Source organism: Drosophila navojoa, chromosome 4 (genome assembly GCF_054131105.1).
Source record: "Drosophila navojoa isolate 15081-1374.11 chromosome 4, UAZ_NAV_1.0, whole genome shotgun sequence".
In the NCBI taxonomy this organism is placed as follows: Eukaryota; Metazoa; Arthropoda; class Insecta; order Diptera; family Drosophilidae; genus Drosophila; species Drosophila navojoa.
Window position 1 is genome coordinate 15,925,130 of NC_142892.1, and position 17,698 is coordinate 15,942,827.

At 41.0% G+C, this 17,698-nt stretch overlaps 3 protein-coding genes across 4 annotated transcripts; 2 read left to right on the forward strand and 1 right to left on the reverse strand.

Annotated features, from left to right (window-relative positions):
- Positions 1–74: 74 nt before the first annotated feature.
- Positions 75–1,377, forward strand: LOC115564187 (integrator complex subunit 15). Its single transcript, XM_030388209.2, has 2 exons — positions 75–247; positions 310–1,377. Exons 1-2 carry the CDS (start codon positions 166–168, stop codon positions 1,332–1,334), a joined length of 1,107 nt encoding a protein of 368 aa, XP_030244069.1. The 5' UTR covers positions 75–165; the 3' UTR covers positions 1,335–1,377.
- Positions 1,378–1,571: 194 nt separating this feature from the next.
- LOC108658838 (dipeptidase 2) lies at positions 1,572–3,521 on the forward strand. The gene is made up of 3 exons (XM_030388207.2): positions 1,572–2,556; positions 2,741–2,916; positions 2,974–3,521. Exons 1-3 carry the CDS (start codon positions 1,723–1,725, stop codon positions 3,317–3,319), a joined length of 1,356 nt encoding a protein of 451 aa, XP_030244067.1. The 5' UTR covers positions 1,572–1,722; the 3' UTR covers positions 3,320–3,521.
- A 286-nt stretch (positions 3,522–3,807) lies between these two features.
- On the reverse strand, positions 3,808–15,488 carry zye (zona pellucida domain-containing protein zye). 2 transcript variants are annotated; one of them, XM_089259126.1, is made up of 5 exons: positions 15,339–15,487; positions 10,330–10,400; positions 10,024–10,265; positions 6,872–9,970; positions 3,808–6,672 (listed from the first exon to the last, which is right to left on the reverse strand). In XM_089259126.1, the coding sequence occupies exons 2-5, from the start codon at positions 10,369–10,371 to the stop codon at positions 4,017–4,019; spliced, it is 6,039 nt and encodes a 2,012-aa protein (XP_089115252.1). In that variant the 5' UTR covers positions 10,372–10,400; positions 15,339–15,487; the 3' UTR covers positions 3,808–4,016. The 2 variants fall into 2 exon arrangements, with proteins under 2 accessions (XP_089115252.1, XP_089115253.1); XM_089259127.1 differs by having other exon boundaries at positions 6,655–9,970; positions 15,339–15,488.
- Between the last annotated feature and the right edge of the window lie 2,210 nt (positions 15,489–17,698).

The following is a 17,698-nucleotide window of genomic DNA, read 5'->3' on the forward strand; positions in this document are numbered from 1 at the left end:
TAGTGAAGGGAAACTTCGAAAATTCCGCTTACAGTTGTTATCGATAACTGAACGATTTTTAATTTGTCAATCAGCTGTTCGGAAAAATTTACACTGAACTGTAAAACAGCAACCGTAGAGCGAAAACAAAGTTTGTAGAAAACTCATTTAATAATATTTACAGAAATGGCATCTGTAGGCGATGGGAAAGTGAGTTTACGGAAATTTGAGTACCCAATGTGTGCAGTTGAGGCACTTACTCGATTAGGTGAGCATAAAATATCAAGTCCTCACCCAAGTATTGTATGCAATGTTTATGTCTACTTGCAGAAACTCTCATTGCAAGCCGTAATAAACAGAACCTGGCAATGCAAATTATTTCGGAATTCATTTTTCTGGAACGTGCCAAAGACGGAGATGTGCGCAAAATGCAAACAGTGGGGGGCATCAGCCAAATGAATATCTATCAGGAATTTCAATTGATTCTCGCCCTCATTGACTATTTTTCAAGGCCTGGCCGGGATGACACTCGCAATGCGATATTTCTCTCTCTGTTTGGTAGTCACTTGACCCCACAGCGTTCTAGGCTGCTATCCAGATTAATTAGCACTGCGGTATCGGGTTCGGTAGCCCCACTGCTCTCCTCGGCTGGCACATGGATGCAACAAGTTGGCTGCAAAACGCAGCCGAGCTTGGAGGTTGCTCAGAATATAGTGAGTGACTTCATTTCGTTCTCGCGCAAAACTCCTGAGCAATTGCGACATCTTCCCTTGGTTGGTCCACACTTTGCAGCCAATTTTATGGTAGCCGTGGCCGATCTATACCTAAATGAGAAGCGTGGCGGTGTTCTGACACCGCCACCAGATGCGCTTCTGGATGTCATTACAGAGTGGACAACAGAGAATCCCCAGCTCTGTCAGGCACCACAGCAGCCTCTTGTTCTACCTGCCGGCGCCATTGCCATGCCGTTTGCCACACCGCTCGCCGGCTTGTTGCGCTGGGTCGTGTTGGCCCCATTGGTCTCGAATCGACAGGCTTATAGCAATCTGCATTTATCGTTGCTACACACACTACTGAAGACAGTTAACAACGGCGAGTCCACGCCTTTGCATGCTCAGGATCTAATGCAGATTGTCACATCTTTACAAAAGTACTGCGCTCATCTCGCTGAGACCAAAGTGGCGCCTGAAGAGGATGCTGCCTACCTCAAGTGCATGGAGCGCTTTGCTCAAGCCGTGCAAATAGCGCTGTCCTCCAACTACATAACGAATCATATTCAACTGCTATGCGTTCTGGAGACTCTGCCGCACCACGCACTAATGAAAATTGTGCTAGCTGCTCATAAAAAACTATAATAAGTAATGATGTAATAGGTACGTATTTAATAAGTTTGCTTTAAGTAATTAAGTAAATGTTTTTAAATATATTATTTTAAAGAAAATTTTAATAAATAAAAATTAAATATTTATATGTAAATCACGTTTCTTATTTTGAATTTAGCACACTTATTATCATTAAAAATATTAATTTGCTTTCAAAGTTAGTTTAGAAACGTTGCCAGACTTTCGAAGGAATCCGCAGAATATCAGTGCGCAGGACCTCGGGGCGAGTGAATTGGAAAAGGAAAATCAATACAACGAAGTTCTCGCGTAGTGCTGTTTATTTTGGAAAAAATCTGTTTAATATAGATACAGACAGGGGTAAAGCTGTAGATAAATATTGTTGCATACTTAAGAGGATGCAATGAATTCAGTGCCAAATCGTGATTTTATGGAGGTGCACCCGCTGCATCAGCATCAGCCGCATTGCAAGCAGCAATGCTTTGTGTTCACAGAGATCGCGGACATTGAGCTGCCAGCGGAGATAACGAAGTTCGGCGGTGGCAATGAGAAGCTCCATTGCGCCAATGGTGGCATTCCGAGCTACAATTGCAAGAAGGACTCCTGCAGCGAGTCGTCCGCTGAGCGTCCGGGTGGTGCGCGTGGTCGCAAGATTTTAGTGGGTATTTGCGTGGTGCTCGTGTGCATTGCCATGGCCGGTGGCATTCCTTTGGCCCTACAATTGCGCTCCTCGTCGCTGCTGGAGGCACGCTTGGCCTTCATTCGGCGGCTGCTGACGGAATCGCCTCTGATCGAGGGCTCTTGGAAGCCGCCCAGTGATGTGAAGCTGAACAGCAGCGGCATGGCCGACATCAGGCAAAATCACATTGGCGCTGTGCTGTGGCCCATCGCTGTGCACTGCGGTGCCCAATATCTGGATGCAGTGCAGCTGGTCCTGGAGGGCATCGATGAGGCGAAACGCATCACAGCCTCCACGAATTCCATGCACATTGTGGAGTCGGCCGACGAGATGGAACAGACCCATATAAGAGGCGAGGTCGCTGTGCTTATGGGCATCGGTGGTGGCCACGCCCTGGGCACCAGCCTTGCTGTTCTACGCTCGCTTTACCTGCTGGGCGCCAGATTCGTTTCAATTACCAGCTTGGAGTGCACCACGCCATGGGCTTCCGCTGCCATCAGGAGACGGGACTATCTAGCGGAAGAGAATGCGACCAATTCGCTTAATGAATTCGGCAAGGTGAATGCAAATAAATGAAATGACATTTGGAATATTTACATACATGTATATTTTATAATATTTATATTTAATTTAAATTATTTACTTTTTGATATAATTAATTTTTTTTTTAATTTTATGTAAATTTTTTTAAATTTATGTCTATTAGTTTTTAGTAAACTAAAATCAACTTTTTTCTTTTCAGACAATGCTATACGAAATGAATCGTCTGGGCATGTTGGTGGAGATATCGCAGCTGAGCGAGGCGGCAATGATAATTGCCCTGCGCACCGCCAAGGCACCTGTTCTCCTAATGAATGCTAGCCCACTCTCCATGTGCAATGGCACCAATGTGGCTTCTATACCAGACCATGTGCTCAGGTAGGCTTTCAGTCTAGAAATCAGAGTTTCTGTTGTCTAAAGACATTTACTTTTCAGCCTGCTGCCCGAAAATGGGGGAGTCATTCTGCTGAACTTGGAGCGCTGTGGAGATCGACCAATTAATGTAAGGGAGGCCATAATTGCCATAAACTATGTACGCAAGGTGGCTGGTGTGGACCATATTGGTCTGGGTGGTGCTCCCAAGAGCTATGCCCTGCTGCTGGCCGAGCTGGCTCGCGATCGCGTCTGGGGCAATGCGGCGATCAAGAAACTGGTGGGCGGAAACGTTATGAGAATTCTGCGCGAAATCGAAGCGCTCAAGAATCGTTTGCCTCTATTTGAGGAATGGATACCCAGCGAATCTATCGAAAGCAATTCATATTGCCGCTATCCAGAGACATAAGTATTTAATTGTTTAATATGTTTAATGTGTTTTAATTGTATACTTTATGACTTCGGGCGATCGAATAATATCAGCGAGTCTCTGCTAAACTTTAGGCAAATAAATCATACGATTATTAGATGAATATTTTCGAATGGCCCTGTGCAACTGGCGCATGGCAACAAATATTCCAAGCTCATTTAAGAATAAAGTTTAACTTACCGAAATACATATGTATCTATTTAATTTAAAAAATTGTATTAATGATTAACTACCAGTTTTATTTTGGTATATTCTTATAGCTTAAACAATTCTAATTCCGCAAAAATTCAAATATGTATTTATAGCATATCAAGGAAATAATTACAGGAACCAAAAATGCTGGAACTGAAAAAAGCCTGGGATTTCGATTTTATTAAAATAAAGAATTCGATTTGCAGGAAAAATAGCAGAACATACATAAAGGAAGAGAAATGCAGCAATGAAGTACTTTATAAAGAGTTTCGCAATTCGTTTTGTATTTACTTTTATTTGTATGCATTAAAATGTACATAAATCATTCGTTACAAGCTGAGTTTACTTACACTTAGAACACTAGCAATCGAGTATGTTTGAATGAATACGTTTAATAGTAAGATATAAATATGCAGGCATAATACATGTTTAAGCAATAACCTAAATGCGAGAGAGTTCATTTGCTGGCACTGTTGCACTCTGGCTAATTCACTTTGATAGCGGTCCGAATGCCAAGAGTGAAGGAAATGACTTCCCGCTCTGGTTGTTGTTCATTGAATTCGCGCTTCATTATTTTTCTTGACAAAAGATCATCGCCTTGATCGGTGGAAGTTAATGGATCTATATCTGAATCGCTTAGATCACGTTTTACTCGCACTGGCTCAACATCCTCATCATCGTCTAACTCAAAAATATTATTATTCGTTATCGCCAATTTGTTAATCTCATTAAAGAATTGGCTCTTCGCATCTCTAACTGTCCTGTCGTAACCCGGGTCGCTCAATGGTGGCAAATACGTTGCCGGGATGGGCGTTGAGCCCTTATAGGTATCTGGACAGCGGGGATCTACAGAGCCTGGATAACAATAAATAGGGGTTGTATCTGGAGACACAGTTGATGTTACTAAACTCTGTGAACAACGAATATCGGTTGATCCGGGATAACAGTTAGGTCTTGCTGTCGTCTTCGGTTCCTGGAGACAACGAGGGTCAGGTGAGCCTGGATAACATCTTGGCGTAGTTGTCGTTACAGGTGGACGTCGTGTAGTTGGAGGAAGGTAAGTCGCTGGCTGGCATGCGGGATCTGTCGATCCAGGCAGGCAACGGGGTATTTCTGTAGTTATGGGCTCACGTGGGCAACGAGGATCTCGTGATCCAGGATAACAATTAGGCGCTGTTGTCGTCTTTGGCTCTTGAGGACAACGAGGATCAGTTGAGCCTGGATAGCACCTTGGCTTCGTCGTAGTTATAGGTGGACTCCTTGTAGTTGGAGGCAGATACGTAGCTGGCTGACAATCTGGATCTGTTGATCCAGGCAAACAACGGGGCTTTTGTGTCGTTATGGGCTCCCGTGGGCAACGAGGATCTTGTGATCCAGGATAACAGTTCGGTGCAGATGTCGTCTTTGGCTCTTGAGGACAACGAGGATCACTTGAGCCTGGATAGCACCTTGGCTTCGTCGTAGTTATAGGTGGACTTCTTGTAGTTGGAGGCAGATACGTAGCTGGCTGGCAATCCGGATCTGTTGATCCAGGAGGACAGCGGGGCTTTTGTGTCGTTATGGGCTCCCGTGGGCAACGAGGATCTCGTGATCCAGGATAACAGTTTGGTGCAGCTGTCGTCTTTGGCTCTTGAGGACAACGAGGGTCGGTAGATCCGGGATAACAACCTGATGTTGTTGGAGTTATTTGATTTTCGGGAATTCTCGTAGTTTTTATTGGAGGCAAATAAGTGGCTGGTTGACATTTCGGATCACTTGATCCGTCATAACATCCAGGTCTTTTTGTCGTTGGTACTTTAGGACACCTTGGATCAGGGGATCCTGGGAAACAGTTTAGGCATTCAGGTTCCTTTGATCCTGGATAACATGAAGGTGTTGAGGTGGTTGTAGTGGGTTCCTTTGGACAGCGCGGATCACTAGAGCCAGGATAGCATCTTGGCTTCGTCGTAGTTATAGGTGGACTCCTGGTAGTTGGAGGTAGATAAGTAGCTGGCTGACAATCGGGATCTGTTGATCCAGGAAGGCAACGAGGCTTTTGAGTGGTTATAGGCTCCCGTGGGCAACGAGGATCTCGTGATCCAGGATAACAGTTTGGTGCAGCTGTCGTCTTTGGCTCTTGAGGACAACGGGGATCAGTCGAGCCTGGATAGCACCTTGGCTTCGTCGTAGTTATAGGAGGACGTTGTGTTGTGACTGATGGACGTCGCGTAGTTGGAGGCAGATACGTAGCTGGCTGGCAATCCGGATCTGTTGATCCAGGAAGGCAACGCGGTTTTTGAGTGGTTATGGGCTCCCGTGGGCAACGAGGATCTCGTGATCCAGGATAACAGTTTGGTGCAGCTGTCGTCTTTGGCTCTTGAGGACAACGGGGATCAGTTGAGCCTGGATAGCACCTTGGCTTAGTTGGAGTGACAGGAGGACGTTGTGTTGTGACTGATGGACGTCGCGTAGTTGGAGGTAGATACGTTGCTGGCTGGCAATCGGGATCTGTTGATCCAGGAGGACAGCGGGGCTTTTGTGTCGTTATGGGCTCTCGTGGGCAACGAGGATCTCGTGATCCAGGATAACAGTTCGGTGCAGCAGTTGTCTTTGGCTCTTGAGGACAACGAGGATCAGTCGAGCCTGGATAGCATCTTGGCTTAGTTGGGGTTACAGGAGGACGTTGTGTAGTGATTGATGGACGTCGTGTAGTTGGAGGAAGATAAGTGGCTGGCTGACAATCGGGATCAGTGGATCCAGGAAGGCAACGAGGCTTTGTAGTAGTTATAGGCTCCCGTGGGCAACGAGGATCTCGTGATCCAGGATAACAGTTCGGTGCAGCTGTCGTCTTTGGCTCTTGAGGACAACGAGGGTCGGTAGATCCGGGATAACAACCTGATGTTGTTGGAGTTATTTGATTTTCGGGAATTCTCGTAGTTTTTATTGGAGGCAAATAAGTGGCTGGTTGACATTTCGGATCACTTGATCCGTCATAACATCCAGGTCTTTTTGTCGTTGGTACTTTAGGACACCTTGGATCAGGGGATCCTGGGAAACAGTTTAGGCATTCAGGCTCCTTTGATCCTGGATAACATGAAGGTGTTGAGGTGGTTGTAGTGGGTTCCTTTGGACAGCGCGGATCACTAGAGCCAGGATAGCATCTTGGCTTTGTCGTAGTCACCGGTGGGACGTCGTGTAGTTGGGCAATCAGGATCTGTTGAACCAGGATAGCAGCGAGGTTTGGTAGTAGTTTTTGGCTCCTGCGGGCAACGAGGATCTCGTGATCCTGGATAACAGCTCGGTGCAGCTGTCGTCTTTGGCTCTTGAGGACAACGAGGATCAGTTGAGCCTGGATAGCACCTTGGCTTCGTCGTAGTTATAGGTGGACTTCTTGTAGTTGGAGGCAGATACGTAGCTGGCTGGCAATCTGGATCTGTTGATCCAGGAGGACAGCGGGGCTTTTGTGTCGTTATGGGCTCCCGTGGGCAACGAGGATCTCGTGATCCAGGATAACAGTTTGGTGCAGCTGTCGTCTTTGGCTCTTGAGGACAACGAGGATCAGTTGAGCCTGGATAGCACCTTGGCTTAGTTGGAGTGACAGGAGGACGTTGTGTTGTGACTGATGGACGTCGCGTAGTTGGAGGCAGATACGTAGCTGGCTGGCAATCCGGATCTATTGATCCAGGAAGGCAACGCGGTTTTTGAGTGGTTATGGGCTCCCGTGGGCAACGAGGATCTCGTGATCCAGGATAACAGTTTGGTGCAGCTGTCGTCTTTGGCTCTTGAGGACAACGAGGATCAGTTGAGCCTGGATAGCATCTTGGCTTAGTTGGGGTTACAGGAGGACGTTGTGTAGTGACTGATGGACGTCGCGTAGTTGGAGGCAGATACGTAGCTGGCTGGCAATCTGGATCTGTTGATCCAGGAGGACAGCGGGGCTTTTGTGTCGTTATGGGCTCCCGTGGGCAACGAGGATCTCGTGATCCAGGATAACAGTTTGGTGCAGCTGTCGTCTTTGGCTCTTGAGGACAACGAGGATCAGTTGAGCCTGGATAGCACCTTGGCTTCGTTGTAGTTATAGGAGGACGTTGTGTTGTGACTGATGGACGTCGCGTAGTTGGAGGCAGATACGTAGCTGGCTGGCAATCCGGATCTATTGATCCAGGAAGGCAACGCGGTTTTTGAGTGGTTATGGGCTCTCGTGGGCAACGAGGATCTCGTGATCCAGGATAACAGTTCGGTGCAGCAGTTGTCTTTGGCTCTTGAGGACAACGAGGATCAGTCGAGCCTGGATAGCATCTTGGCTTAGTTGGGGTTACAGGAGGACGTTGTGTAGTGACTGATGGACGTCGTGTAGTTGGAGGAAGATAAGTGGCTGGCTGACAATCGGGATCAGTGGATCCAGGAAGGCAACGGGGCTTTGTAGTAGTTATAGGCTCCCGTGGGCAACGAGGATCTCGTGATCCAGGATAACAGTTCGGTGCAGCTGTCGTCTTTGGCTCTTGAGGACAACGGGGATCATTTGAACCAGGACGGCAAGTTGGTTTTGATGGTGTAACTTGGTTTCCGGGGATTCTCGTCGTCTTTATTGGAGGTAAATATGTGGCTGGTTGACATTTCGGATCACTTGATCCGTCATAACATCCAGGTCTTTTTGTTGTTGGTACTTTGGGACACCTTGGATCAGGTGATCCTGGGAAACAGTTTAAGCATTCAGGCTCTTTTGATCCTGGATAACATGAAGGTGTTGAGGTGGTTGTAGTGGGTTCCTTTGGACAGCGCGGATCACTAGAGCCAGGATAGCATCTTGGCTTTGTAGTAGTCACCGGTGGGCGTCGTGTAGTTGGGCAATCAGGATCTGTTGAACCAGGATAGCAGCGGGGTTTGGTAGTAGTTTTTGGCTCCTGCGGGCAACGAGGATCTCGTGATCCTGGATAACAGCTCGGTGCAGCTGTCGTCTTTGGCTCTTGAGGACAACGAGGATCAGTTGAGCCTGGATAGCACCTTGGCTTCGTCGTAGTTATAGGTGGACTTCTTGTAGTTGGAGGCAGATACGTAGCTGGCTGGCAATCCGGATCTGTTGATCCAGGAGGACAGCGGGGCTTTTGTGTCGTTATGGGCTCTCGTGGGCAACGAGGATCTCGTGATCCAGGATAACAGTTCGGTGCAGCAGTTGTCTTTGGCTCTTGAGGACAACGAGGATCAGTCGAGCCAGGATAGCACCTTGGCTTAGTTGGAGTTACAGGAGGACGTTGTGTAGTGACTGATGGACGTCGCGTAGTTGGAGGCAGATACGTAGCTGGCTGGCAATCCGGATCTGCCGATCCAGGCAGGCATCGAGGTATTTGTGTGGTTATGGGCTCCCGTAGGCAACGAGGATCTCGTGATCCAGGATAACAGTTTGGTGCAGCTGTCGTCTTTGGCTCTTGAGGACAACGAGGATCAGTCGAGCCTGGATAACATCTTGGCTTAGTTGAGGTTACAGGAGGACGCTGTGTAGTGATTGATGGACGTCGTGTAGTTGGTGGAAGGTAAGTCGCTGGCTGACAATCAGGATCGGTCGATCCTGGATAGCATTTTGGCTTCGATGTTGTAATGGGTTCCAGTTGACAACGAGGATCTCGTGATCCAGGATAGCAGTTAGGTGAGACTGTTGTCTTTGGCTCTTGAGGACAACGGGGATCAGTCGAGCCCGGATAGCACCTTGGTGTCTTTGTCGTTGCTGGGGGGCGAATCGTTCCTGGCTGACAATCGGGCTCTGTTGAGCCAGCAGAACAACGTGGCTTGGCTGGCTCTATTAACTCCTCTCCGCAAGCGAAGTTTTTTTCGCAAGCGCCATTACACAGTTCAATATCACATTTTAAGTACACCTGAGATCGATCGGGGAACTTGAAAGCTTTAAGCGTATTATAATAAGTTAACGTTTGGCCAGAAGATGACTCAAATTTCTTCCACTGCCCAAATACTTTTGTCTTTAAAGAGCATCCATTTTTATCGGAAAGCTGCAATTTGTTTGCGGTGCCTGTATCGAAATCAGGGTCATCAGAAGCATAGCATTGCAAGATGTTAATATCCCAGGTCTGTGTTGTCTGTTTGACATTTATAGTAAATGTTATATCCGTGCCCAGCTTTAAAGTATAGTTAATTGGCTTGATATTCGGTGGGAGACCTGTGCCTATCTCCATCCAGCACTCAACTGGACCGCTTGGAGTCTCTACCGATATTACCTCCAGCATGTCGACAACAAATGGCCGAAAATACACAGTCTTCTCCTGTTCATCGCTGCGACTGCATGTGATCTTGCGTGCCGTGTCCCAGCTCTCTTGAATATCCTGGTCGTTCTGTATGATTAGAATATTGTCCACAGAAGCGCATATAGAACAGGATGGCTTGCTGCCACAGCCATCGAAGGGCACTTTGAAAACGAATCGACGCTCATTACTTCCAGCGCTCACATATCTAGAAAAGAGTGGGTAAGTCAATCAAATTGAAGGCATTCACATTCAACATACCTGCACTTGGGATCATTGTAATATCCTTGGCTGTATATCACTCCATTAAAGATCTCAGCGAATTCCACTTCGACTATCATACCATTCGACGTATCGCATTTGACGTCGATCTTCTCAATGTTCCCGTCGTATGCGGTGCTTTTCCGCGATACTCGGGGGAACGATAATGCCACCTCGGCTGGGCTGACTTCATTATCGACATAATCATCGGCTTTCCTCAGATCTGTGCCGCCAGCAATGACCTTTCAAATGCAATAATAAATTAATTGGAATTCAATACATTTGGCGTTTTTGCGCGTTCCATACCAAAAGCTGAGTCAAAAGTATTATCTGGCCAGCTCTGACCATTTTCAGTGGATTGTCGCTCAATCTAAAACCTGTTGCAAATTAAACGTAAATGTAATTAAAGTTGTTTTTTTTTTTTCCTCTTCGAATATGCATAAGTATTATTATAAAATAATAGTAGCTGCTAATTCTTTGTACAAATATATACTATATATAGATATATGTATAACAATAGACATTAACATAATTATATATGCAAATCGCTGCCGAAAATATTAATCTCCAATGATCAATGATCATTTATATCTCGCGTTTCTTGACAGCTAAATATATATGTATGTACTTTAATAAAATATCATTCAGAATTATTTAGTCCCTGGAATGTGGCAGAACGAATACTTAAGCTATAAAGATCGACTTTATGTTATGGCTTCAAGGTAAATCTGATTTGCTTATATTTTATTAATTATTAATTTTAGTTTTTTTTAATATTTTTTTATTTTCACAAAATTTGCAATAATTTATGCAGCCTTGATAGCAATTATAATATATAATAAAAAATTATGGTGTATAATTAAACAATCGCAAGAGTTCGAAAATTCGCAGTTTTTCAAGTTCAGACTGCAGTTTTGGCAAGGTTCAGTCATTGAGAATTTCGATAAGCCGGATTTCAGAAGCGCACAAATATTTTGTTGGCCATAAATAAGAGAAACCAATTGACTTTGTTTGTAAATAATATTGATTTTATTTTTGTAAATGCTAATCAAAAGAACAATTCTAACGAGCTCGAGAAGGTATTATAACGAAAGATCTGGTTTCAATTAAACGAGTTTTTTTAAAGTCTAATAGCTGTTTTGGGTATTGACCTCATTTTTGCACGAATTTCATGCCACTTTTTATTGCGTTAGGCAAATTAAAGGAATGGGCTCAATATAAATTTAAAATATTGTCTAATTTGTAAATAATCAAATAAGAATCAACGACATTTGAATAATTTATAGTCATTGAAACTTGAAGCCGATCCATTTCTAATTAGTAAATGCAAAATAAACTTGTTTTCTTATTCACTTTTGGCTAATCCTTTTTTTTAGAAATGTTAAAAATTAAGAATTATTTATGAGAGTAAATATATTATTAATAGATCTGTCTGCATTTAGACTACCTCAGGCCTTTCTTAAGGAAAGTTACCCAAACCATTTAATGTAATTACTTTATATATTAAAGGAACTAAAAAGTATATTATTTAAATTATTAAATATTATAAAAATTTATATTATTTCAAGATCAGACTGCAATTGAGAAGCAAGAAAGACTAGGCGCTAGTAACATTTATTATATTCCCAAAAGAAATTCACTTTCCAAACTATTCAAGCTTTATTCTTCTGACATCATGAAATGAATTTAGCATATGTACTATACAAAAGATGATGTATTTATATAGAAATATTCAATGTCAAATTGTGTTTGATCCAGATTTCAGATATTTCTTTGTTACAGAGTTGAAAGTGTTTTAAAACCGGTTTGGAGCGCGATTTAAAATGAATGTAATATCATTTATAAGGCAAGAGGTGTCATTAATAAATGGTCAATTTTGAGAGGGCGTGTGGCAAGCCAGCCCGAATAATCTGCATATACATATATACACATAAACAAACATATTTATTTGATTTGTATGTCTGCTTGACCCAATGATGACTTAACTCTTGAAGACGACGCAGCTACCACATTTTGTCGAATGCTTTACAGGCCATTCATTCATCTTTGTTTATTCAATCCGTTCGAATGACCTTCAACATTTTGGATTCCCTAAATTATTATTTCTTTATATATTTATTATTTGTTGTTGCTGTTGTTGTTGTTTTGTTTTTATGCTGAATTATCAATGCGCAATTTGTGCACATTGTTGCCTAATGGTTACTTGAACCCCGATCCCAGACTGAGTCTTTGATTTGTTGACTGGTTTCTGAGTTGTTTCTATTATTTTCGAAAATTCTTTGAGGCATCACGGCGTTAATCGCAAAGTACTTTATCTTAGTTAAAAAAAAAAAAGGAAAAAAAATTGTCTGTTCAATGCTTTCATTTTCAACAGGTAACTGACAATAAATGCGCCGCTCTTAGCAAACGTAAATTAGAATTGAAATGAAATTTATATTGCTCGAAACTGATTGAAAATATGCAAATATATGCAAGAATTAGTACAGAGACTAAGGTGCATACTATATACTAACAATTTGTTGTGGCAATTGATGAGATCTTGTGCATCTTGAGTATCTTTAGCATCTTCACTATCCATATGATTGGCGTATAAAAAGATTTTTTTTATTGACTGCTTACAAAACGAAATAAATAATAAGTTGGACATTGATGATCTTGCCGTGAACTTTTGCCATTTGGGCAAACGCGAGACAGTCAGACGAACGGACAGACAGCCGGACAGACATGGGTGCTTACACTATGGCTTGTGTATGCGTACGCGTATTCGTATTCATATTCGTGCTCGTGCTCGTGTATTCGTCATGGCAAACAGGTGAGATTACCCAACAGGCTTTGGCGACGACGACGACGACGACGCCTCAGCCACGCATTGTGCACATACATATATTTATATGAATATAATTTATAAATGTACATATCTACACACATGCATGGCTCTCTGTATTCTCATAGTCATCCAGCTTTTGTCATCACTCATCATGGTGGAGGTGTGTACTGTGAACTGTTGCATTTGCAGCGCGGTCCACCTGACGTATACGCAATTTAGTCTAAGAATTCTTACATAATGTCCAAAATTGTTTGATATGTAATTATGTCAAGTTTGAATTGAGCTATAATTGCGTGTTTTTCTGGACAAGCATCAATTTGTGCCGCACAATGAAAAGGTTTTTTATCTCAACTATCGCAGAGCTCGACAGCTAAGAGGTTGGCCCAATAATAACCGACTTTATATAAATTTATTCGCATTAGCTTATTTGTTTGTTTTTGTTGTAGATTTTTTGTTGATTTTTTTCTTTTCGTGTTCGCTGTTTCTGTTTTGTTTTTGTTTTTTTTTAAGGTTTTTTTTGTTGTTCGTAGAGGCGCCTTTTTGGGGTTGCAACAATATTTGATTTGAACTCTTACCATCAGCAAATAGTGTATTTGCGTTTCGGTGCTCGCCAGCAACTTTTTATGGGCATCTACGTTTGCCATATAGCAGTGGCCGTTGAAGTCTAGGGCAAACAAAGTGGGACAGTTTTTTTCTTCTTCTTCTTCTTCTTTTTTTGGGGTCTTGCGAGCCGAGATTAGCAAATCCGGATAAGCTGATTGCGGTCATATAAATGAATCTCGCGTGTGAAATTCGGCATCCTCATTAAGCGGCTCTCAAGGCTTCGTCAGGAGCTGCACCTTGTCCACAATTGATATAGTCTATAAATTAGCGGCAAAATGTGCGCGAATAATAAATGACTTGACGACAGCGTATCGCTGTCCATCTTAAGCTCTTCTTTTTTCCGGCTTTAATCAGTTGGATTCGGCCTTGCCCATGATGGTTACACAAACTTCGTTTAATGTTGCCTAAGCCCATAATTAAGTCGATGCGATTTTAGCAATTTATTAAACGTCTTTTAATTCATGAAAACAAATTAATATTAAACAAAACTAAATGTCGACTTCGTGAGCTTAATGATGCGAATGAAATTGAATTGCTAAGCTCATCCAATGCATGTACATATATCTATAAAGTCGTGTTAAGAGAATTCTTTTTGGATTGCATATAACTTCGTCTTCTTCTTCTTAGCTCCTCTAAATATGTGCATAAAATTTAAATGCAAGTTCGAGATATTTCAAATTTTGAATTTTCAATTAACTATTAAGTGAATTTTCAAATAAAATTCATAAAATAATAAAATTGTTTGTATACATATTCTTATTATAAACTACTTTAACCGCTTTTTCTATTTTTCCTATTTTCCATAAAATATTGCTAAAATATTTGAAAATTTAGAATATTTTTCTTTATTCATTTATATTTTTATTTATTTATTTTTGTTTTTATCTTCACTCAGCAGTTTCCTTAAACGCCTGCAATAAAATAACTTGATTTTTGCTTTACACATACAAGTTTTGTTTGGGTTTTCTGCAACTCATCGAATTATATAAATATATATATACTTTTATGACTTAACAAATTTTGGAAAAATATGTTTTCTTCCACTTAACAAAATTTTTTGAAAAATATTTATTTGGCTTCTGAAATCTGAAGAGTTTTGGCGTAGGAAAAATAACAGCAAATTTTACCGAATTTTGTATTTTCCAATTAGTATTTCATATTTCCTTCTGGGAACTATTTAAATAAAAATGTCTATCGACTATTAACTATTTTAATAATTTACTATTATAATAAATAATAATTTACTATATTTATGTAATTTTTATAGTATTTAATAAATTTAATTCCACATAAAAACTATAATAAATTCAAATAATTGGTAATCAAATTAAATGCCTAATAAATTATAATAATTTTATATTTAAAAGTCAAATCGTGCATCAATTATGTCAATTTATTAAGAATTTATTAAGAAGAGTCAAAATTTATATTAATATTTTCAATTAAAGTTTCGCAATAATTATAAGAATTTATTGCAATTATAATTTATTATATATATGGAAAATGTAATTTCGGAAAATATATAATTATAGAATCTTTGCAGATTTATTATGAATACTTTACCCAACATTTATAAAAACTCTTGTTCAACATATTAAAGCACTATAAACCTACTTACAAATAAGTTTTTAGATTATACAACTTTTTTTGTTTGTTCAATATATTCAGTTCGAGCACAGTCATAATATTTCGCAACTTTTTAAAAGTCTGCAAATCAATTTCGATTATTGGTTTATGTCACTGTTTTTTTGCATTTGCTGTAAGTCACAGAATCTTTGGAACGCCCACGCACTGCACTTTGCACTTTACATTTATAGTCTTATTGATTATTTTGAAATGCACAAACGATGTATTCTTGAGAAATTCTGCGATTTGATTAACTTACAGGAATTGCTAGTTGAACGCTGCTTGGGTGGAGAGAGAGAGAGAGAAAGAGTTAGTTTGATCGCCGGCTGGTTAAGAGTTCGAAGTCGCACTAAGCTTGGAAAAGACGCGTCTTCGTTTATATACTCACACGTCGCATGTTTTAACTAAAATCGTTTTCAAAATCCAAAGGCGCAGCAGATGCAAAAAACAACAGCAGCAACGGCAGCAGCTACAGCAGCAGCAGCGGCAATCGCAGCTCGCTGGGCTGGCTAACGAAAAGAGCAGCTATAGCAGCAGTACGGCTGGCAACAAAAGAGTTATTTACTTTACAATTTTTTATTATTATATTTTTTTTTTTTTTTTTGGATGCTCACGAGGCTTGTTTCAAAAGTATTTAAAAATGTTCGCTAAAAATATATATATTCTTCGATGTGGCAACGCTCAAGCATGCAGTTGCACACACACATATGACTGTTCAAAGGTCTTCATTGCTTTTTTTGCATAAGCTCGAGTTGCAGGCAAAAATGTCCGTTACTTTTTGATCGCGCCTCGTGCAAGCATTTGACATGTGCCGAAAAGTTGAGTATGTCGAATTTCACATAGAAATGGGCAGCACTGCACATGCCCTAATGCCGCACTCTTATAAGAACTGCTCGCTTATAAGAATCAACTCAAATTGGCAGCTTGTTTGCATATATGCAATATATCGATAGCTGCAATTCTTACTATCGATATGCTAAGAATGCATTTAAATATTATACAAATGGGAATTTGTTTATTATCAGAGCATCAGAATGTCTGCTTTAAGCAGTGAAATAGAGTTTTTTCTTTTATATCTATTTTTTGCGCTTTGCAGCCGCGTGAGGCGAGCGTCCGCCGTCGACGTCGTCTTCATCTTGACCCGGTCTGAGGCGCTGCAACGGCGACAACTCCAGCCAAAAGATCCGCAACGTCAAACGGCTAACACCTCTGTATGTATTTTTAGGGCCAAAATGCCAAAATCCGTCATTGTCGCAACTGAAATCGTGGCCCGGCAACGACAACGACAACGACAACGGCCACGCCGATGAGCTGGTCATGCAACTATAGAGTCAGTGCGGGCCGATCATCCCGAACAGGTATTAATACTAGCAGTCATACTTTTTTGGATGCCCAGCGTCCGCTTCGTGCTTCGTGGTGACAGACAAGACAGGCGGCAAGCGGTCATGGCGATTTAGATGCCGTTCGCTGATTGCTCAGTACCTTTGTATAAATACATACATACATACATTTATATATTTCTATATACTTATATATGTATAGAAAAACAGTTGGCTTCGACTGCTAATGGTAAACCTATGGGCAGGTATTCAATTATACATATTAACATATACTTAATTATTATCTATCAATATTTCTTGCTGATTTATAACTAGTCAAAAAAATAAATAAACAATGAATTAAAATGGCTACAAATGAAGACGTTCAATACGCCTAAATCTTGAAGGCCGATTGAAAGAAAAACTCAAGGAAATGATGTTTCAATGTGAGGAATGGATTAAATATATTCAACCCGGGGGGCATACGCTGCCAGATATTCCTTTTATGTCTACAGCTAGTGGTCGTCGCTTGCGAAACGGCCTTCAAAACCGGAAATAGTTTTCGGCTGATGCTGAACTGGCAGCATCTGGAAAAGCCAAAGCGCCAGAACCACAAACTAATCAGGTGGTATATGAAATAGAAGTAGCTAGAATATAAAACATGAATTTATGATAGTTTTGTTTTTTATAGTTTTGAATACTAAACGAAACTCGTATTTTGCATATGCGAGCACAAAAATTTGCATAAGTATAAACACAAAACACAGAATTAATAAAAAAATCTTGTTTAACTTTTTGCAATTTACGGCTGTTGAAATTTTAAGGTTGGTTTTATAGCAAGAGCACCGATGAAATACTTTAACGATATAGAAAAAAAAAAAAAAAACAAAAAATCAATAATAATAAATAATAATAATAAATAAGAGAGAATATAATTTTTTATCAATTATTAAAGAATAATATTTCTAAAATAATTTAAGCAAGTCCATTTACTCTTTTCGTTTTTCCTTAGTAAATATTTTATGCCTAAAGGTATGCAACGTTTTATGCAATTGAAATAATTTGTGGCATACTTTTATGAGCAAGCAACGGCTGACGGTGCAGCAGCTAATGCATTTTCAACTAATATTTGTATCCTACTCATCATTCTGTTCGCCTGGTACTTTACCAAAATTTTCGTTTAAATTTAGCTGCCAGCTGAATTGTCAAGCCGCTGAGTTTCAAATCTCTTCAAGCTCTCTATAAATTGAGTTTTAAATAAAATAAATATTAATCAATCAGAAACAAAAGTTTAATTTTG